The sequence below is a fragment of the Musca domestica genome, unplaced genomic scaffold (assembly GCF_030504385.1).
Source record: "Musca domestica strain aabys unplaced genomic scaffold, Musca_domestica.polishedcontigs.V.1.1 39, whole genome shotgun sequence".
In the NCBI taxonomy this organism is placed as follows: Eukaryota; Metazoa; Arthropoda; class Insecta; order Diptera; family Muscidae; genus Musca; species Musca domestica.
Genome location: NW_026712326.1, coordinates 1,555,167 through 1,578,789, shown reverse-complemented (window position 1 = coordinate 1,578,789; position 23,623 = coordinate 1,555,167). Strand labels below are relative to the sequence as shown.

The 23,623-nt window shown below is 35.1% G+C and overlaps 1 protein-coding gene across 1 annotated transcript in view; it reads left to right on the top strand.

Moving 5' to 3' along the window:
- LOC101893343 (protein takeout) overlaps positions 1 to 19,883 on the top strand; it is a gene marked incomplete in the record, with an annotated part of 28,880 nt that extends 8,997 nt beyond the window's left edge. Inside the window, 4 exon segments of the mRNA XM_059126515.1 lie at positions 13,436 to 13,543; positions 13,830 to 14,067; positions 19,102 to 19,235; positions 19,299 to 19,883. Of these exon segments, the coding sequence (XP_058982498.1) occupies positions 13,465 to 13,543; positions 13,830 to 14,067; positions 19,102 to 19,235; positions 19,299 to 19,600 (753 nt within the window).
- Between the last annotated feature and the right edge of the window lie 3,740 nt (positions 19,884 to 23,623).

The window sequence follows — 23,623 nt, the reverse complement described above, 5'->3', positions numbered from 1 at the left end:
ATATGGGAGCTACAGCTCTAGCTGAATCAATTTCCAAAAAATTGTTGTACTTTCTTCTAGACTGGATTCAGTCGGATGTGCAAAAATTCAGGCCATTTGGACAGATATTGGGTATTTGGTCCACAAGTAACCTGAAATCGGTTGGAAATATTGTGGGAGCTATATCTAATTTGTACCGATTCTCGCCAATCTCAATAGGATTTGTCCTTGGGCCCAAACAAATATTGTGTGGAAAATTTCATCTCAAATGGATAATAAATGCGACTGCATTTGGTTCTCAAAAATACATGGACAGACGAACGGACGGACCAATAGACTGACATGCAAAAATCGACTCAGAAAGTGATTCTTTGGAGATCCTCAAAAGTAACTATGGGTCTATCTCGCTTCCTTCTCCATGATACAAATAAATGCACGAAGACATAATACCCCTACCACTATGTGGCGTAGGATATAAAATATTGGGATGTGTGAAATTCGAAGAGAATCTGATTTCGCATTTTATGAGATATATAATTATTCAAAATTATGAACCCGTTGGGGGCGAGGTATAAGAAGGATGAGTCCCGACATATTCTACCTTCACACCTAATCTAGTGTTAATAGAAATATTGAGATGTGCCAAATTTGAAATAATCGGATGCTGGTTTCTCGTTTTATGAGCTTCATGGCTATTCAAAGTGTTGACCCATTGTGGGGAAGCACCAAAAGGATTGGACCGGATATCCCATCTTCACACCAGATTTGCGTTACTAGAAATATTGAGATGTGCTAAATTGGAAGAAAATCTATTGCTTATTTCACATTTTATAAGAGGTATGATTATTCAACATTTGGACCCCGTGGTGGGAAGGTACCAGAAGAAATGATACGGTATCTACCATCTTAATAAACAGATCTTGTGTTAATGGAAATATTTGAGATTACAAAGTCTGAATGGAATCGGATGTAATTTCACGTTCTATAAGCTTCACGAGTATTCAAAATGTTGACCCTTTGGGGGGAGGTACCAGAAGAAGTGGACCGATATGCCACATCTTCACACCAGATATTGTGTAGTAGAAATAATGTGATTTGTGAAATATGAAGAGAACCGGATGCTTATTCGGAATTTATAATCGTTTTGGTTATTCAAAACGTTGACCCTTTGTGGGAGAGGTACCAGAAGGCATGGTCCGACGTAATCCCTCTTCATACCAGATCTTGTGTTTATGAAATATTAAGATGTACCAAGACTGAATGAAATCGGATGTTAATTTCGCGTTTTATGAGCTTCATGGATATTCAAAATTTTGACCATTTGTGGGGGATGTACCAGAAGGAATGGACCGATAAATTCCATCTTCACACCCGATCTTGTGTTTTTAGAAATGTCTAAAATTTCAGGAAAAAAATTTCATTTTTTATAAGAAGATACTTGATGGTGTGGGCTGACATTATCCATATTCGCACCTGATCTAGCCCTAATACAAATATTGTTATTTCCGAAGTTTGAACAAAATTGGATGTTCCTTGTTCCATGATGTAAAGTATTTTCTATGAATATATTGACCTTTATGGGGGTGGTACCGAAAGGAGTGTAGCGATGTTGCCCATCTCCGAATTCGATTTAAGCTTGACCATAATGTTACGATGCACCAAGATTGGATCAAATCGGATACTCCCTTCGAAATTTCGAGACAGACGGACAGACACCTCTAGATCGATTATATATGACCAGAAACGGATTTGATCCAACGAGACCCAGGGTCTAAAACCTTTATTTTGATGAGACACCTTTTGTTCGTATCAAACGATATATACCCTCTGTAGCCATATGACTGAGGGTAAAATTAATTTCTCGCCTCTAAAAATCTATTTTCGAATTAGGCCCACAAGATTATGCTTTTGTTGAGAATAATTTGTTTCGCCTCACAAAATATGGCGTTAGTATTGAACTTTGACAACCAAATTAATTTTTGTGGTGGTTAGGGTTTTCTTTAGAATTCCATTGTTGTTGCTGTTGTTTTTTATGGAAATCATGAACATCGACGCACACAATCCAAGTTTCGTACAGTTTAATTTTATCAAAAAGAAAAACGTAAAATGTTAATGGCTTGCATTATTACAATGGCACGCGATAGATCTCCATATTTATAGTTGAGTGTGTTTGTATCGTTCCCCTCCTTACAATGTGGTTGGCAGCTGTAGGCTTTTGTTATTTAAAGGGTATTCAAAACACAGGTAATTCTATATAATTTTGACTACATGTATGACTAGCTGACCGGTACAATTTTGCGATAGGAGAAACAAAAAAGTGAAATCTGTATATAATTCCGACATATTCCTTCTAATCATTCTCCAGCTATTCTATTATATTCTTTTCGAAGAAGTTATTTTGGAAAGACTTTATAGTTTTTAAGAACTCATGTTTATTGTTCGAATATAATTTTAAGAACAAAAACTAACAGATTTAATAATTGAACTTGGGTGTTATGTCTGTGTATCTCAATTAACCAGATTTTGTTTTATTCAAAATTAATCAATGGTGACTTTACGATTTTCTCAAAACTTAATACACACGAGCATACAAAGAAACAAAAAACATAAACCAAAAACAAAACAAAACGAACGTTGACAACATTTAGTTTCATAGACAACAACAGCAACAACATTTAAATCCATACGAAACAAATTCTAGCTACCCAATTGGAAATGGAATGATGGAAGATTAAAAGTCAAGAATTCGCTGGAGTTAAATAAAGTATATGGTCCCAGCAAAAATCTCCTTACCCAATAATGGTGCTATTAAGTGAATTTTGGAATTAGTTAATACTTACAAAACAATATCCAAGGCCCTTATTTTAACATGGACATGCCATAGAGAGTAAGTACCTACCACCAACCTAAATTAATAAAAGAGTAGAATGATTGACGGACTGACTTAATGATTCATTAACGCCCAGACGAAAAGGCGGAAGCTAGAATCTTGAAATTTTAGCTGAGGATTCCTCTTGATCCAAAGGTGCCGGATAAGGCTGGGTTTTGGGAAATTCGTAATAGAATGACACTAGAAAGTACTAAGTATGATATCCTTTGTGTTTGACGTACCGGCAGAACTCTTAATTAACAAGTAAAGAAGCTTTAAGTTCAGCACGGCCGAACTTTGAATACCTTCCACCATTTGGAACGAATTTAGCAATTTTCAAAAAAAAAAAAAAATAAATAAAATCCGAAAAATTCGCTAAAATCATCAAAATATCGAATATCGGAAGGTATCGTTATATCGGGGCTATACGAAGTCCTGGACCTGCATAGAAAATTTTCTGTCACAGGCTGTAGTGCCTATTAAAACATTTAATCCGAAATTTCGGTGATTAAGGTCGCTAAAATCATCAAAATACCGCATATCGGGAGATACCGTTATATGGGGTCTATGCGAAAACATGGCCCTGCACAGACAATTTTCTGTCTTAGGCTGTAATATTCATTACGAACTTAAAGCAGTAAATTAAATTCCGGTGAATAATGCCGCCAAAATCATCAAAATACCAAATATAAAATAAAATAAATTACCAAAATACCGAATATCGGGAGGTACCGTTATATGGGGGCTATACCAAACGTGGACCTACATGAAGGTATCAGAAGGAGTGGACCAAAATTACCCATCTCCGGTCTCAATGTAAGTTTGACAATAATATTACGATATACCAAGTTTGGATCAAATCGGATACTCCCTTCGAGAGGTATCGTGCACTCCAGCCAGACAGGCGGATGAGCGGACATACTTGGATCGACTCCAAATGACCTACATGACCCATTTTCAATACCAAAAGTCCTGCAGACATACTACACATTTGAGTAAAATTTTATCCACCTACTTCATTTCGTTCGGAAGCTCGAGTGATTTCCACAGACGGACGCACATCGCTAAAACGACATAGAATTTTATGCTGATGAAGAATATACTGTGTGGGGTCTAAAATGTATATTTCGACGTGTTACAAACGGGATGGCAAACTTAATATACCCTCCATGCTATGGTGGAGGTATAAAAATATATATCGGAGCCGATTTTCACAAAATGGAAACCTACGAGCCGAAATTCTGTCCATTTGGGCTGATATTAGGCATTATTTGCACAATAAACCTGAAATCGGATTAAGGATATATATGGGAGCTATATCCAAATCTGAACAGATCTTGATAAAATTTGACGGAGGTATTTCTGGTTTGTATCTGATATTTGGTACCAAAAGTTATTCTTGTGGAGTGCATATTACGTATTTGAGGGACTTTAACATCAAAGCGGATGAAACATATAAATGGGAGCTAAAGCTATATCTGAACTGATTATCACCAAATTTGATGTACTTGGTTCTGACTGAATTCGGTCAGTTGTGCCAAAATTCACATCATTTGGACTGATATTGGCCATTCGGCAGAAAATTAAATCTAAATCGGTTGAAGATATATGGGAGCTATATCTAAATCTGACCCGATTATCTCCAATTTCAATAGGGTTCGTCCTTGGGCCAAACAACTATAGATTGGAACATTTCATTTCAATCGGATAAAAAATGCGACCTGCATTTTGTTCATAGCAATATATAGACAGACGGATGGACGGACGGACATGTTACAAACAAATGCACAAAGACATAATATCCTATGTGGTGTAGGGTGTAAAAATGTATGAAAAGTACTAAAATGAATAGGGTCGATGTAAGGGGGTAGTTTTGGAAGTGTGTTTGGGTGACTATTGGTCCGAAGGTGTCAGATAAGACTGGGTTTTAGGAAATTCATACTAGAATGGAAGTCCCAAATATGGTACCCTTTGTATTCGACGAACCAGTAGAGCCAGAACTTTTATTTGGAATGTGGGTTACTGGAATGGAAATCAAGGTTGAGGAGTAGGGTCGATGTAAGGAGGAAATTTTGGAAGTGTGTACTCATGTATACGAAAAGTACTTAACGGTACTAAATTTGGCAGCAATTGAATTTGGAGGAACGGATGGAGCTGGAATCCTGAAATTTGAAACTATCATTACTGGTGGAATATAGGATTGGAATAGGGAGTCTGTTTTTGAAATTTGTACTTATGTGCATGAAAAGTTCTAAATGGTACTAAATTTGGTACAATTTCGATTTAATCGATAGAGGTGAAATGTCAAAATTTGGTATCCTGAAATTTGAAAATTTCGATCTTTTATGGGAGAGGTACCAAAAGGAGTGGACCAATATTGTCCGTCTCCGAACTCGATCTTAGTTAGATAATAATTTTACGATTTACCAAGTTTGGGCCAAATTTGATACTCCTGCGAGAGTTATCGTGCGCACCAGCCAGCCAGGCAGACTGGCTATTTTAGCAATTTTTTGCGATATCATAAAACGAAAATCGGTTATGGTAGTAAAAACTTTTACATTCTTGCAGTACTGGAACAGACCAATAAATGGTAAAGCCACATTTGAAGAGCCAAATAATAAGAAAAAATATTTGAATATTTTTGGTATTATTTGTAATCTTTGAATGCCAAAAATTACTTGTTCGTAACCAAAATTTCCAACTGGGTACACTAACTACATCATGTTAGTTTGAAGTTGCTGCTACCACTACATTCGCTACTGTTTAGCTGCAGCAGCAGCTGCTACAGCACAACTACAAACGACCGAGAGCACTTCGATTCACGTCTCAAACGACGAACGAAAAATTCTATAAATTGATAAAAATTCTGCGTTCAATTGCAGTTCGTTGCGGTATTCTATTCTAACGTTTCGACAACAAATTTCGGCTTTCGATGTGATTTGTTCAGCGGACAAGTAACCACTTTAAATTGATAAGAAATTAAACAAAACGACTTTTTTGGCTCAAGGATAACAAAATTAAAAAAAATATATATTTTTTGGCAAAACATTTAAATTACCTTCAAGGATATTATTTTTTTTAAATAATAAAAGTGAGTGATGTGATAGTAAAGAAACTGAAGAAACTTTAATTTTATAAATTAAATAAAAGAAAACTATGAGGCAAACAAAAATATGGATTTAACTGTAATTTAATAATTTAAAAAATTATTTAGAAAACTATTCGACCACAAATATACGTAAAATATTTAGTGAAATAAAATAAAAGAGTTTTTCTCATAACTGCATTTTTGAAAATTTGAATTTGAAAATTAATTTGTCAAAAAAAAGGACATACAGATATCAAAAATAAATTATACATTACATGTTTTTTTGCATCCCGCGACTCTTTCTTAGTGTGTATTGTGATTTTAAAGTTGCTGCTAAACAATTTATGAATGATTGGAATATGGATTTTGAAATTAAAAGTTATAACGCTGATGTTATGGAAATTAATAACAGTATTAGGGATGGTTATAAATATATATTTTAAGTGAACTTTAACCCGAACAGTCCTTGAAAATATAATTTAAAAATTTTAAAATTTTTTTCAGATACAGGTCCTTGAAAATTTCAAAAAAGCCATTATTGGACAAAAGTTCCTAAAAATATTCTTAAAAAACAATTGTTACAAAAAATCTCTTAAAATATTCTTTAAAAATCCACGATTTTTTGACCAGAAAATTTTCTAGATTTCTTGACTTGTTAATTCTTCAAAATATTTTTTAAAAAATCTATGAAAAATGTAACTACATGTTCCTATTAAAATTTAAAAAAAAAATTAATCCACAATTCTTAATAAGGTGGTCCTTGAATGTAATTTTCGTAAAAGATCCACAAGTTTCGAGTAAGCAAAAGCATAATTTTCTTCAGCAAAAACTTTAAAAATGTTTTTTTTTAATTTTTTCAATTTGCGATAATGTTTCTCATTGACAATGCCGCATAGGGTTTCTGGTTTTGACTGAAACCACGAGACTTTGCGAAATTTGTCGTGCTAATGGGAGTCCAAATAAATATTTGAAAATTTAAAATTCCTGTGTATATATTTTGCAGATTATACCATATTTGACTATATACGTCTACTAAATCAATATAAATGTTAGGTCAGAAGTGTAGCTTTCATTTATTTTGTGCTTTTGAAAGGAAGTGACAAGCATATCTCCGAAATGGAAGTTTTTGTTTTTACTCGAAATTTTCCAATGTCACTCAAAAAATAGCGAGAATGATTTCCTCTTATTCGAGTAGGAATAAAATTATCCGATTGCAATTGAAAGATGTAGGCATAGTCCCTGTCCTAACATTTAATCTCTTGTGGATTGGTCTGTAATTGTAACCTGTAAAAACACTGCAAATTTAGAAAAAAAAAATATTTTTTTAATCTATTTCATTAACTTATTATTTTTCAATCAACTCAAAAATTGCCAGTATTCTATTCTGAATGCAGAATTTCTTTATATTGCGGTATGTAGGGAAGGTAGTGGACCGATATATTCCATTTTCATACTTGATTCAATTTTGACTGAAACGTTTGACAAAGGCTATATAGGCATTTGATGTGATTTCAATTTTTTTTAATGTTTACCGTTTATGAGGAGGTTACCAAAAAGAGTGGATCGTCTTTACACTCAATCTAATATTGGGAAGTGAGACTTTGGTGAGAGACTCTGGCACTGATTTCACATATTATTAATAGTATTAATATCCCAAATATTGACAATTTTTGGAGTATGTACAAGAAGTGGTGGGCTAATATGTATGACGGAAATGTGAAGAATATGTGAATATTGGCTGAAATGTTGATGTGTTCAAATTTGAAGGAAAACGGGCGCTGAAACTTATAGACCCTAGGTCCCTTTAGACCAAATTCGTTTCAAAACATTGGATTAGATCTAGGGGAGTCCGTCTATCTGTCTGTCTATCTGGCTGGCTCGCTGGTCCGCACGATACATTTCGATTTGATCCAAACTTGGTATATTGAAACATTATAATGAGACTTAGATCGATTTCGGAGATGGGCAATATCGATCCATTCCCTCTGATACCTCACCCACAAAAGATCAAAATTTTCACAATAAATGTATTGTTCTTTTTTTTATTTCTTCTAGTTTTATACCGCATAGAACAAGAAAGGATCATTTAATTTTGTGCAAACTTACCAAATCCCAATTGTTGTATCAGCGCTGTGACAGGTGTGAAAATGTACCTCCCACACAAAGGGTAAAAATTTAGAAGAATTATATATCTTATAAAATGTGGACTGAACATCCGATTCTCTTGAAAATTCGCACATCTCAATATTTCTAAACATTTCAAGATACGGTGTGAAGATGATAGATATCGGCCAACTCCTTCTTCTACCTCACCCCAAAAAGCATCACAATTTTCAATACTTATATCTTTCGTAAATTTTCTAAATATTTCTCTCAGCCAGAGATCTGATGTGCCTCCTAAAGTTAAAATTTTTATTTACAATTATTCTCGTAATATTGCACACATACCAATATTTTTATCAGTGTTAGATGAAGAGGAATACCTCGGTCCACAATATCTCATACCTCACGCACATTTCAAATTTTCCAAAAATTAAATTGTTGTATAAAATGGTGAAAGTAGTGGATATTGTCGAAATCTGGCATGTAGTAATATTTATATCAGACTTGTATCTGAAAAGAAATGGACAATATTGGTCAACTACCTCGGAATCTCCGCCATAAAGGCTCAACATTTTGATTTTCATAGCGGATGTCAAAGTATATTCAAATAAACGGACAATAGCTTAGGGTATACATCATCTCTCGGTAAAATCGACTGATATTTTTTAGCTTGTTGATATTGAAAATGGTCTACGTTTTTGTACAACCCCTATAACCACATTTTGAATGCTGGCTATTAAAATCTTTCATCCACAACTTTCAAAGGGTTCAAAATTCTATGCACAAAGAATTTATAATTTTGGAATTTCCTTTATATACTGTTTTTTTTTTTTTTTTTTTTTTTTTTTTTTTTTTTTTTTTATAGAAGGAGTCAATCTCTCCGCTGATTTCGTAGGAAATTGTGGTCGAATCATTGAAAATACCATATGTCAAGAGGTACCGTTGTATGGGGGCTATGTATCAAATAGTAGATCTACATTCGGATTTCTTTTTTAAGATATTAAACTACTCACTGAGAATTGAAATTGGGAGTAAAACTTTCAAATGTTCCGTGAGGAACCAACTTATGGGATTTTGGCATAACCCTACAAGAGGACCTACATTAAAGCCAAATTACTCACTGAGAACATCAAGATTTCAACGGATTTGCTTTGAAATTCGTACTGAAACCTTCGAAATACTATAGTCAATGTCTGAGTTCAATAATATTCTAGCGATAATATCATGTCTTTGTAAAACTCGAAAGCTCTATTTTATATAATGCCAGCTATGTTATTAAATCGACAAGAATTGTACGCTGTTCATAAATATTTATACTTTATGTGGTCTTCGGAGAATATTTCGGGGAACAGAATGCCAAATCCAATATATACTCCATTTTATGGTGGACACTATAAAAGGCACTGTTTGATTTTTCCAGTTTCATAGACATAACTACTCCATGGAGGAAAAGTTTTCAATATGGAATGCATCTTTGATAAATCTTTAATAAAAAAATGTAAATTGGCAGTTTTGGCTCTCGGTGGAAAAACTTTTCTCTGCCAAAGGTATGCTGTTGTAATAATTCGGCCGGGCCAGACTTTGCATATCCTCCACCATTTGCAAAGAATTTGCAAATTTCCAAAAAATTCCGTTGGAAAATATTGCTAAAATCGTAAAACTAGGAAGTTACTTTTATATTGGGGCCTATATGTAGACGTGAACCTGCATATGCAATTTTCTATCATAAAAAGAAGTACCCATTAGGAACTTCAAAAATACGAAAATAATCAAAATACCGAATATAGAAAGATACCGTTATATGATGGCTACACGAATTTTCAATTTTCTGTCACAGGCTGTAGTACCCGTCACGGACTTCAAATAAGAAATTTATACAAATTCGAATAATGTCGCTAAAATCATCAAAATAACGAGTATCGGGAACACGCGGGACTATACGAAGATCTGGGCCTGTATGAGCATTTTTTTGTCATAGGCTGTAGTATCCATTATGAATTTCAAATTCCAAGTTTGAAACATTTCCGGTAAAAAGTTTGACCCAAATCACCAAAATACCGCATGTAGGGAGGTACGGTTATATGAAGACTACGTATACCAAAACTTAGACCTATATTGACCAAGGATATTTTTTACATAGTGTGAACACATATTGACAATTTACAGCAAATTCGGGTTAAAATTGTGAATAAAACACGCAAACAAATCTTAAAGTTATATGGGGGCTACACTAAATCGTGGACCTGTTTAGCCCATTTTCAATACCAAAAGTACTGTAGACCGAACTCATATCTTAGTAAAATGTTATTAAACTGCTTCATTTCATTCGAAAGCTAGAGTGGTTTCCACGGCCGGACGGACATTGCTAAGTCGACATAGAATTTTATGCTGATCAAGAATATATATATATATGGATGTACTTTGGGTCTAAAATGTATATATCGAGGTGTTACAAACGGAATGATAAAGTAAATATTCCCTCCATATTATGGTGCAGAGTATAAAAATTTGGATGTGTGAAATTTCAAAAAATTCGGATACTTATTTCACATTTTATCAGAGATATTATTTCGCGTTTTATGAGTTTTATGATTATTCAAAATTTTGACTTGATGAGTTAACAAGAGTGGTGAAATATCCTTCATTTACATCACCGAGACTAGATGGAGTCACTTTAAACCTCTCACTAGAAGCCAAATAAGTTGGTACTATTCTTGACTGCCAATTAAGTTGGAAGAGGAACACCGAGGAATGAGCTAAGAGAGGCTTGATCGCATTCTATTCCTGTAAGAACTCCATAGGTAAAGGCTGGGGCCTCAAACCACACATCTTTAAATGGGTGTATGAGTCAATCGTTCGCCCCATTCTAACCTATGGATCTCTAGTATGGTGGCATTCTTTGAAGAAGTCAACCTACTCACGACCTATTAACAAAGTTCAAAGAGCCGCATCCCTACTAATAACGGGTGCCTTCAGGAGCACGCCTCAAGCAGCACTGGATACTCTACTGGGCCTAAGACCGCTGAGCATATATGTGGAGGAACAGGCATTCAGGAGTGCTCCTCGACTCAGAGAACTAAGCGAATGGCGCAGTCAACCCTTTGGACATTCTGCGATTCTAAGGCGTGTAAGGAATGTGGGAGGGATAGCCTTTGCAAGTGACTATATTTTACCACGATTAAGCTTTTAACCACCTGACATACACATACCTGATAGAGACGCCTGGGCCCATAACAACCCACCTTTCCGCGGCATAGCTGTTTATACCGACGGTTCAAAGATGGAGTGTGATACGGGAGCTGGTGTCTTCTGTGATACCCTTAATGTTCGTGAATCCTACAAGCTTGGAAACATCTGTAGCGTATTTCAGGCGAAAATATTTGCGGTCAAAAAGGCCATAGACCTGCTGGTAACGAGGAGCATTGAGGTCAGCGGTCCGGTGACTATATATGTCGATAGTCAAGCGGAACTGAAGGTCTTAAGTTCCTTTACTATCAAGTCTAGGGCAGTTTTGAACTGCAGGAAAGCCTTGGAAAACACTGGGTTGTAAATAAAGCTCTGTTGGGTTCTTGGCCATTATAACATCCCAGGTAATGAGACTGCAGACAGCCAGACTAGGTTCCGACTCAACTACAATTGAAGTAGACAACTCGGTTAAGCCACCACTGTGCCATTTTATACAGGTTATTCACAGATATTACTCTGAGAGAATCCAAAAAAAATGGCTGGACGAAATTGGATGCACCATCCCCAAAAGAATCTGGCTCACACTCTCAGAGAAGAGAGCAAGGTCGCTGATGTCATTGTCAAAACCTGATTTAAAACTTGTGGTGGGTATCATCACAGGTCATTGTAAGGTGAGGGCTATGACCTCGAAATGGGACAGCGACGACATTGACTATTGTGGGATCTGTCAAGATGAAGAAGAAGTTGAGACAGTCGAACACTTGCTCTGCCACTGCCCAGCGCTCATTAATGTGAGACACAGGCTAGTGGGAGAACTAGTGTCACATGACCTGTCTTCTTTTTCTAACACTGACCCTATAGTAATCCTTCAATTAGCGTAGATCACATTCTACAACTTTATCTTTTATCTTCACCTCTTCTACCAACCACTTTTAGGATGAAAACAATGGACCTATTGGTCTCCGAGTGGAGCGGTTGCCATATGGTAACCGCGCGTCCTTTAACCTAACCTAACAAGAGTGGTTCGTTCTATCTGTTCTTGTGTTTGTATAAGTATTAGGATTCGCAATAACAATCGGACTCTTATTTCACATTTTATAAGAGTTATTATTATTCAACTATTTTAACCCTTTGTGAGGGAGGTGCATGATGGAGTGAGTCGATATCATCCATTTTCTCATCTGACCTAGCACGGATTAAAATTGTAGTATATACAAAGTTTGCACAACATTTTGTTGATCCTTTCTTGTTCAATAAGGTAATTATTTTCTGTGAACATTTTGACCGTTTGGGGGAGGACCAATATTGCCAATCTCCGAACTCGATCAAAGTTTCATAATAATATTACGACATACCAAGTTTTTGATCAAATCTGATACTCCCATCGAGAGTTAACGTGCGCACCGGCCAGACTGACAGACCGATAGACGGACGCCCTTGAATCGTCTCCACACATTTATTTATCTGCAGAATTTTTGATTCTGATTCTTTTTTGATTTTGATTTTGTCATCCGACTTTACTGGAAATGTCAAGCTGAAGACTATTTTAACCTGTGCCTAACTCAATTATGAAATATTTGTGGGATAGACACATTCTATAAATTTGAAGACATTTGATTTGAAATTGAAAGGTCCAATAAAGTTTGTTTCTTAAGTCTTTTGTTTTCGATCATGCGTCAAAATTTCTTTTCATGAATTACTTCTCTATTTGCAATTTAAATATCCGATTTAAATAATTTACGCCTCTCCTCAATTAGAAAGGAAGTGAATAACTTAAAATTGGCACAAAATCAAAAATTTACTAAATCAAATTCTAATTCAATTCAATTTACAATTAAATCCAGTGTTGGGAAATTCACATGCAAATCACGTTTATTACACTGGGAAGCATTTTCAGCAGACATCCAATCAAATTATTTTACAGCAACTGCATTAAAAATTCAGACAAAATGTAATTAAATTTTATTCCTGATCCAGTCAGTCGTTCGTTTTCCCATTAACAACTAAAAACAAAAAAAAAAAAACAAAAATAATAACAATAATCTGACTTTGATTTGATTACAGCTGTTTGTCCATTTAAAAATTAACACATTCTAAAGTGTAAGGTGTTGAAAAAAAAAAGAAAAACACTTTTATTTATCGATGTAAAATCAAATTCTTATAATTAAAAAATTTAATTGTTACTTTTACAAACGTTTTATTCATTGCAGTCACACGAAACGCCCGCTCCGTAGACAAGATGAAGTCACAGCTAGCAGCAGTAGGCTTGTTACTGGTCATTGCTCAAATGACAACAACAACGTATGCGGTAACAATGCGTAAGTTTTGAAATTGAAATAATTAACGGGGGGATACCGATCAGCCGACCTCCCACTCCCAGATACGCTAATAAATTATCTATGCAAATTACAACGAAGCCTCTTTTTTTCAATGTCAGACACTGTGAGCTTCCTTTGCAAAAAAAAATCATAACCAACTAGTTTGTTGGGTTTTCAATTTATTTTATTGCATTATTTTTTTTGTTTTTTTTTTTTGTTTTTTTTTTTTTTTCATTAATAATTTTTTTAAAATTCATTTAATTGCTTATTCCTTTCTCCCCTGCAGCTGACTACATAAAAGTTTGCTCTCGCAATGATCCAAAGATAAACGAATGTATTAAGAATACCGTTCACGACATGCGACCCTACCTCAAGGATGGCATCAAGGAGCTGAATGTCCCCGCCATGGAACCCCTGTTCATAGGTGATCTCAATATATTGGAAGGCGGCAGTGCGGGTATTAATGTTAAGGCGAAAGATTTGAATATCTACGGAGCATCGAATTTTGAAATTAAAAAGCTCAAGTAAGTTGCTAAAGGCTATTCACAATTCCAAATTAAAAAAAAAAAATCAAAATGGCTTACAAATCTCCATTTCTAAAAAATATTTTAAACAAAATTCACATTAAAAACTCTGGTGGCCTTCAAACAAAATGTTTAAAATAGCTCAAGTAAGTTGCTAAAGGCTATTCACAATTCCAAATTAAAAAAAAAAATCAAAATGGCTTACAAATCTCCATTCCTAAAAAATATTTTTAACAAAATACACATTAAAAACTCTGGTGGCCTTCAAACAAAAATGTTTAAAAAATATTTTTAAAAACTTGGTCCTCAAAAAATTCATAAAAATTTCCTAATTATCGACGTTTTTTCCAAATCTTAGGAAAAGTTCTGAAAGAATGAACGTTAATGGCTCAGTTGACCCTACAACAAACGATAAGGATAATGTTAGCTTTCAAAAAATATTTCTAAAATCTGGGGTTTAAAAAAAAACTTAATAACACTCCCGATCGGGACTGTATTGGTCCCTTATAAAACGTTCCTTAAACTTAAATATTATCATTCTGTTAATCGTTAATCGTCTTCAGATTTTTTTTAAGAAACTATAATAAAATACAAAATTGGCTCTATTGGTTCCTTAAGACCTTTTTTATATACCCCTCGATATTGGGTCTACTGGCCCCTTAATATATTTTTTGAAACTGTATGACATTGGTGCTCAAAAATATCCCCAAAAAATTCACGATATTGCTTCCATCGGCCCCTAAAAAATATTCTTTACAACTCTATCGATTCCATAAAAATATATTTTTTAATCTCTACATTATTGACTACACTAGCCCCTAAAAATATAATATATAATATAACAAGTAAAAAAGCTGTAAGTTCGGCCGGGCCGAACTTTTAATACTCTCCACCATTCGGTACAAATTTGGCAAATTCCAAAAAAAAATACCGTTAAAAATTCTGTTAAAATCTTAAAACTACCGAATGCTTTTACGACGACGTGGGCCTGCATAGGCAACTTTTTTCATAAATTATTACAATATTTAAATGCGAAACTTGAAGAAAAATCTGTTTATAATGTAGCTAAAATCGTCAAAATACCGAATATGGGGGGTACCGTTTCTGGCATGGGCTGAAGTATCCATTACGAACTTCACATGCGAAATTTGAAAGAATCCCTGTAAATAATGTCGTTAAAATCATTAAAATACCGAATATCGGGGGGTACCGTTATATGGGGGCTATATGAAGACGTGGACCTACATGGCTCATTTTTTGAATTTGGATGAAGTATCCATTACGAACTTCAAATACCAAATTTGAAACGATTCCGGTAAACAATGTCGCTACAATCATCAAAATACCGAATATCGGGGGGTACCGTTATATGGGGGCTATATGAAGACGTGGACCTGCACAGATAATTTTCTGTCTTAGGCTCTAGTATCCATTACGAACTTCAAATACCAAATTTGAAATAATTCCGGTGAATAATGTGCCTAAAATCATCAAAATTCCGAATATCGGGAGGTACCGTTATATGGGGGCTATATGATAACTTGGACCTACATGGCCCATTTACGAACTTAACCTGCCTACTGGGAAAATATACATGTGTGCAAAATGTTAGCCTTCTATCTCAATTTTTTCGAAAGATAGCGTGATTACAACAGACAGACGGACAGACACACAGACAGACAGACGGACATGGCTAAATCGTCTTAGAATTTTACGCTGATCAAGAATATATATACTTTGTTGGGTCTGACATGAGTATTTCGAGGAGTTACAAACGGAATGACAAAATTAATATACCCTCCATAGTATGGTGGAGGGTATAAAAATAACAATTTAACAATTATTAAAAGCTACCCGATTCTGAATATATTGATATTTGAAAAAATATTCTTCAATACTCCACGATCGATTTAAAAAACGTCATAATCCTCAAATATATATTCTGAAGAACATCACGATTCCTACTTTTAGTCCTCGTTTCTGATGTTCGTCCTTGAAAAAATAGGTTTAGAAAATCCCCGTTTGTGATGCTATTCTTTCGAAAAATAGTCTTCAAGAATCCACGTGCAAAAATTGGGTTTAAAAAATTTACGTTTCTGAAGTTAATCTTTCAAAAATTAGTCATTATGTATTTGTGCATTTGTTTGTAACATGGAGAAGGAAGCGGGATGGCCCATAGTTACTTTTGAGGATCTCCATAGAATCACTTTCTGAGTTGATTTATGCATGTCAGTCCGTCTGTCCGTCCGTCCGCCTGTCCATGTATTCTTCTGAACAAAATGCAGGCCGCATTCATTATCCGATTGAGATGAAATTTTCCAAACAACACTTGTTTGGCCCATATTGGTTCCATAAATCTCAAAAAAATGTCTCTAAAACTCTAAGATTATGGCTCTATTAATCCTCAAATATTGAAATTGGAGATAATCGGTAAAAAATTAGATATAGCTCTCATATATATCTTCGCGGGATTTGCCTTTTATTTTGCACCAAACGTGTAATATCAGCCCGAATAGTATGGAATTTTGCAGATACAACCAAATTAAGCCTGAAATAAGTATGCCAAATTCGATCGAAATCGGTTCAGATATAGTTATAGCTCCCATATATATTGTCCATCCGATTTGTTATTTTTGTCCTCCGCAGCCGTAATATGCACTCTGTAAAAACAATATTTGGGGAAATATATCAAATACAGCTCAGAAATATCTTTGCTACATTTTATCGAGTTCAGTTCAGATTGGGATATAGCTCCCATATATAACTTCGTCCGATTTACCTTTCATTTGTGTACAATGAAACGTCTAATATTTGCCCAAATTTGGCGGAATTTGCGACCGAATTGAGTCACATGCGACCGAATTGAGACTAGAAGCGAGTACGCCAAATTTGGTGAAGATCGGTTTAGATATAGCTATAGCTCCCATATATATTGTTCAGCTGATTTGTTGGATTTGTTACCCACAGCCGTAACATGCACTCCGTTACAACGATATTCAGGGAAATATATTAAATACAGCTCAGAAATATCTTTGCCAAATTTTATCGAGATCGGTTCGGATTTGGATATAGCTCCCATATATATCTTTATCTGATTTCAAATTAATTTTGCACCAAATGGGCAATACGAGTCCAAATTTAAAAGATACAAATGCTTCGGCATATTTAGTCCTTTGAACTTTAAATTATGATTATAATCATAGCGTGTATGATTAAATTCTCCCATAAAAACTTTTAATTGTTATGCGGAACTCTACTAAATTAACAAAGTGGTGTAGGATATCATAAAGTCGGCCCCGCCCGACTTTTGGACTTTCTTTGCTGGTCAAAAATCTACGTTAAAAAATTAAGTTTAAAAATCCACGTTTCTAATGTTAATCTTCAAAAAATCACTTTGAAAAATTGGTTTAAAAAATCGACGCTTCTAATGTTGATCCTTAAAAAATTAGGCTTAAAAATCCTCGTTCCTGATGCAGATCCTTGAAAAAATTAAGTTTAAAAAGTCCACGTTTCTTGAAAAATTATGTATAAAAAATATACGTTTTTGATATTCATCCTTGAAAAATTCCACGTTTCTGATGTTGACCCTTAAAAAATTAGGATTAAACAAGTTAAAAGCAGCTCCACCATTTGGAAGGAACTTAAAATTTTTCAAACAATTCCGAAAAATACCGCTTAAATGAAAACGAAGGGTTATACGAAGAGGTAGACTTGCATAAGTCATTTTTAGTCATAGGCTATAGTGCCTATTAAGATCTTCAAATACGAAATTTGAATTCCGGTGAATAAAGGGAGGTAACGTTATTTGGGGACGAAAACGTGGACCGACATGACCTATTTTCGAAATTAACTTGCCTTCTGAAAAATTGTGCGCTGATCAAGAATATTTACACTTTGTTGGGTCTGTCATGAGTATTTTTAGTGTTTATTATACCTTTCATAGTATGGTGGAGGGATAAAACATCTAAAATTATTTTACAAAAATCCACGATTCGGACTCCGATCTCTCTGATCCAGAAAAATATATTTATAGAAAATACTCTCGATTGGGAAAATACATTCCTTAAAAAATTATGGTCCTTTGGTCTTCAAAAAAACTTAAAAATGTCAATATCCGTTCCGCTCAGGTTTGAGCTAAAATGCTTGCCAACACCATTTGGCAACTGATCCCAGATAAAGAAAATACACAGATATGAAAAAAAGTTTAGAAATATTAAAAAACAGGAAGAGGAGTCCTTACTTGGCCTTCATTTTAGACGACCTCAAGCAGATAGCCTTCCTTAAAGGCCAGCGACCGCAGAGAGTCACCTTCTCTCCAAAAATCTGCAGTAGGGTGCCGCTATCTGTCTAGGAAACCAGGTACAGAAAGTCGGCTTCTCTTTGGGCCTGTTTCAGTAGAGAGCCAACGTCCCTCTTGAACTTGTTTAGACAAATTCAATTTAACAGCCTTCCTTATAGGCCAGCTTCCACAGATAGTTGCTTTCTCTCCAGGAAATCTGCACTAGGAGTCGCCTTCTTTCCAGAAAGTTTGCAACAAGGAGTCGTCTTCTCTTCGTCCTATAGTGTCGCCTTCTCTCTAGGCGATTTGAAGTATAGAGCACAATCCTCCTATGCGAGTTGAACTATAGAGTCGTTTTACCTCTAAGCGAGCCAAAAGAAGGAAGTGTGCCTTTGTTATAGACGAGCTGAGGCACGGAGTACAGAAGAGAACTGAAAAAAGTCGGAGGCATTTGCACCCCTGTCTGAGCTATCTTAGAATAAAAGTTTTGAAGGTTTGATGGCATGCCTACTTGACCTTAACCCTTTGTCTATTGGCAGAAGAAGTAGATGATTTCAGACCTCAGAAAAACTCGCTCATTCAATTTTTCGATGACGCTCGTGAATTTTTAATGAATATTGCTTTATCGAAGATTTTGCCATTCTAGTTAGGCTTGGATGAAGCGGTACATTATATACTTTATGGCTCTACTAGTTTCAGAAAAAAAAATTAAATTTATACAAAAATCTCTATCATAATTCTTCGAATTATTTCAGAAACTCAAACAATGGAATGCGTTACGACTTTGAAATAAATTTGCCACGGCTTCAGGGAGAAGGCAACTACGACATAAATGGCCAAATTTTGACATTGCCTCTGCGAGGTAATGGTCCCTTCACCGGCAATTTTAGTGGGTTATTCAAAACTTTTTCCCTAAACCTTTTTATATTTGTTTTCTTTTTCGAAAATTTAGCCAACTTCTATGCCTTTGTGAAAATCCTTTTCGACGTCAAGGAAGTCAATGGCGATGAATATCTGCAGATCAATAATTTGGAAGTGAAAATTCGTACCGGCAAGGGACGCATACGCCTGGAGAATCTCTTTAACGGCGACAAGGCCCTGGGTGATGTGGTCAACGATACGATCAATCAAAATTTCGAAGTCTTCACAAACGAGCTGATTGGGCCCATTGAACGGGCCTTGGAGAAGAAATTCTTGGCTATATCACGTAAAATTATAGAAAATTTCACCTACAATGAATTGTTCCCTGTGTAAAGGAAGAAGAACAGCTAATTTTTGAAATGAACAAAATTTGTAGAAGCATTTTTTGGAAACTATTATGAAAAAAATTATTGAAGGACTTTTTTTTGGTCGTAAATTTGGTCATTGTGATGATAGCTTTATTATTTCCTTATGTTTATTTCGTATATTCCTTTTCAATGTTTTTTGAAATTCCATAATATGCTCCTGATTACATTCGTCTTTAAGTTAGTAAACAATAAAAAAATACTTAATATTTTTTTTTATAAAATGTAAATAAATAATGAAAACGATTATATGCAAAAAAATGTATTTTTATTTATTTGGATTGAAATTTTTTTTTTCAAAAATCTATAATTAAAAAAAATATTTAAAATTCCACGATTGGAAAAAATATTATTTGAAAATTCACGGTTGAAAAAAATATTATTTGAAAATCCACGATAGAAAAGATATTATTTAAAATTAAATCAAACGAGTTATATATATTTTGACATGTTTCATTATTATTCAAAATTTTGACCCTCCATAGGAGAGCTCCCGATGGAGTAGTACAATATTCTCCATTTCACTTATGACCTGCTATAATCATTGGAGGTGACAGCTTTGGATAATGTGTATATACTTTTTGAAAATGTTTTTTTTTTTTTGGGAATCCACCAGAAAGAGTGGGTCAACATACCGCATATACATGATTTTTGAAGAAAATCGAAAGGTACCAGCGGGAGTGGCCCATACATTTCATATTCAGATCAGATCTCTTGTTGGTAAAGATATTGTAATATACAAGATTTGAAGAAAATTCAAAAATTTGAACTTTTGTGGGTGAGGTAACAGAGAGAGAGGAGCGATATATTATATCTCCATACTAGATCCTGTGTAGTTTTAGGTTGGGGGAGATATTGGAAGGAAAAGTTCGTTCCATCCGTACCTTATACCTCATCTTGTTTTGGTAGAAATATTGGAATGTGCGAAATTTGAAGACAATAGGACTCTTATTTCACATTTTGTAATAGTTATTTTTATGCAAAATGTTGACCGTTGTGCGGGAGGTATCAGAAGTTGTTAGTCGGTTTTATTATTGGGATGTGCGAAATTTAAAATTTATGGTCGTTTTAGATACACCAAATGTTGAACCTTTGTGGGGAAGGTATACAAAGGAATGGTCCGATATATCCCATCTTCACATCAGATCTTGCTTTGGAAAAAAAATATTGGGATGTGCGAAATTTAAAAATGATCGGATGCTTATTTCGCATTTCAAGAGCAATTTGGTTATTCCAAATTTTAACCTTTGTGGGGGATGACCAGAAAAAGTGGTCCGCTATACAGGGTGAGATGAAAAAACTGCAACCAACTTCAGACTGTCTGTCATTTCTAAGCCACTCGTCCGACAGCTGTTTAAATTATTCCAGTGACAGCTCATTTATTCGTGATGGAATTTAAGCGTGACAGTGTGATTTTTTTTATTTTTTTTGCCTGTAAAACCACAAGTAGCTATCGTTAGAACACTCCAGCATTTAAATGTGAATAAATCTTTTGTGTCTCGTACCATCGCTCGTTATCGTGATACTGGTAGCGTAGCCCGGCGTCGAGGAAGTGGACGGAAGGAAACAGCAACATCAGCAGAAATGGTTCGAAAAGTAAAGATTGAAAACCGCATCGTAGTGCCCGAAAAATGGTTCGAGAGCTGAACATATCGCAATATTCAAATCGGCAAATATTGAAAAATTCCAAAAAGTTGAGAGATTCCAAAAAGTTCAAGAACTTACACCGCAACAGAAAGAAAATAGACTCAAAAGAGCTAAAGAGTTGCTTCGCTTGACCGAAAGTGGGGAATTGCAGAGTTTGGTTTTCTCCGATGAGAAAACATTCGTTGTCCAGCAATTTGTAAACAAACAAAATGAGCGTGTTTACTTGCCAAAGAGGTCAGCTGAAAATGTGCACCTTGGGTTGGCCACCAGAACTCAAGCGCCGGCCATGGTGATGGTGTGGGCCGCCATAACAGCCGATGGTCGCTCTCCGCTCGTATTAATCGATCATCAGAATAAATGCCGAATATTATCGCAAAAATATTCTGGGCGGTGTATTAAAGCCTTGGGCACGCAAAAATTTTGGCTGCAGACCTTGGACATTCCAATAGGACTCTGCACCATCGCACTCAGCCACCCATGAATGGTTACAGAATGAAGTTTGTCGCTTAATTTCCTGCGCACAATGGCCACCAAAATCTCCAGATGCCAATCCGTTGGACTATTGTGTCTGGAGTTTTTTTGGAAAGGTTGGCACTAAAAAATCCCAAAGTGTCGATCCCCTCAAGCAAGCGCTTCGCAGGGAATGGGCCAAAATACCGCAGGGCAACATACAAACGGCGTGTGACGGTTTCATTTGCCGTTTGAAGGCCATAATTCGTGCCAAAGGTGACCAATTCGAACAAATCTAAACTTATTCTAAAATTTGATGCTATTTCCGATATTTTTATCTTTCATTCAATAAAATCTAAAAAAATGTAAAAATTATGGCGTTTGACTTTGTGGCAGGTTTTTTTTTATTTCACCCTGTACTCCATCTTTACACCCGGTTTTTTAATGATAAAAATATTGGTATGTGTGAAATTTAAAGAGAATCTGAATTATATTTCGCATTTATGAGCGCTTTAGATATTCCAACTTTGGACCCTTTGTGGTAGAGGTACTAGAAGGGGTAGTCCGATCTTGTCCATTCTCACACCCAATGTAAATATCACGATTTGAAAAGTTTGCACAAAATCAGATTATCCGTTCTCTTCCTATGCGGTATTTTATTTTCTATTTCAGAAGGAGTGGGTCGATATTGCCCATCTCTGAACTCCATCCGATTTCCGCTTCGGTGGTTCATAAAGTCCCAAATGGTACTAAATTTGGTAGTGGGTGAAGGGGTAGGGCTGGAATTATCAAATTTGATAATGAGGTTTCTGTTGACATCTATATTTGAGACATTTTTAAATAAAAACTGTGTACATTGTGCTAAATATTCAGACTTTCAAGATTATACATTTTTTCCCTTTTCGGAAAAAATAATAGGAAAATGTTTTCCTTTTACACCAAAAAGTCTTCAAAATCTTTCATTTTGAGGTTTACCGAGGGGAATGTAAGTAAAACCATTAAAACTATGAATCCAATTTTTCTATCCTAGAAATCAAAAGTAAACCCAATATAAAATTTTGGGATTCCAGCTATATCCCTTCATCCAAACCCAATTTAGTACCAATTAGTACTTTTCGAATAATTATTGTACACATTTTCTAAACCATCTCCATATCTTAACCACGGACACTGACAGTGACATCTATATCAAATGTCAGCTATATTATATCACCCAATACCAAATGTAGCCCTATTTAGTACTTTTGTGCAATTATATACGCATTTCCAAAGCTACCTTCTCAAACCCAGACATCAACAGCGACATCTATATCACATATAAGGATTTCAGCTCTATTCTTTCACCAAATATCAAATTTAGTACAAATTAGTACTTTTCGTACAACTATAGTACACATTTCCAAAACCACATGCCTATCTCAATTCCAGATACCAACAGAGACCTGAATATAATACTATACTAAATTTAGAACCATTTAGTACTTTTGCTAAAATTATAGTACACATTTCCAAACCCACCTCCCAAGTCTCCATTCCAGATACCAATAGTGACCTCAATATCAAATTTCAGGATTCTAGTTCTTTTCCTTCACCCAATAACAAATTTAGTGTCATTTAGTATTTTTCGATAACGTATAGTACACATTTCCAAACTACCTCCATATCTTAACCCCAGACACTAACAAATACCTCAATATCAAATTCGAAGATTCTAACCTTAGTTTCTATCCCTTGGCCCAATACCGAATTTAGCACTATATGTTCAATCAATAACATATTTAGTTCACTTTAGTACATTTCGAACAATAATAATACGCATTTCCAAGACCACCGCCAGATCTCAAACTCAGATACAAACAGTGATCTTAATATCAAATTTCAGGATTTTCCCCTC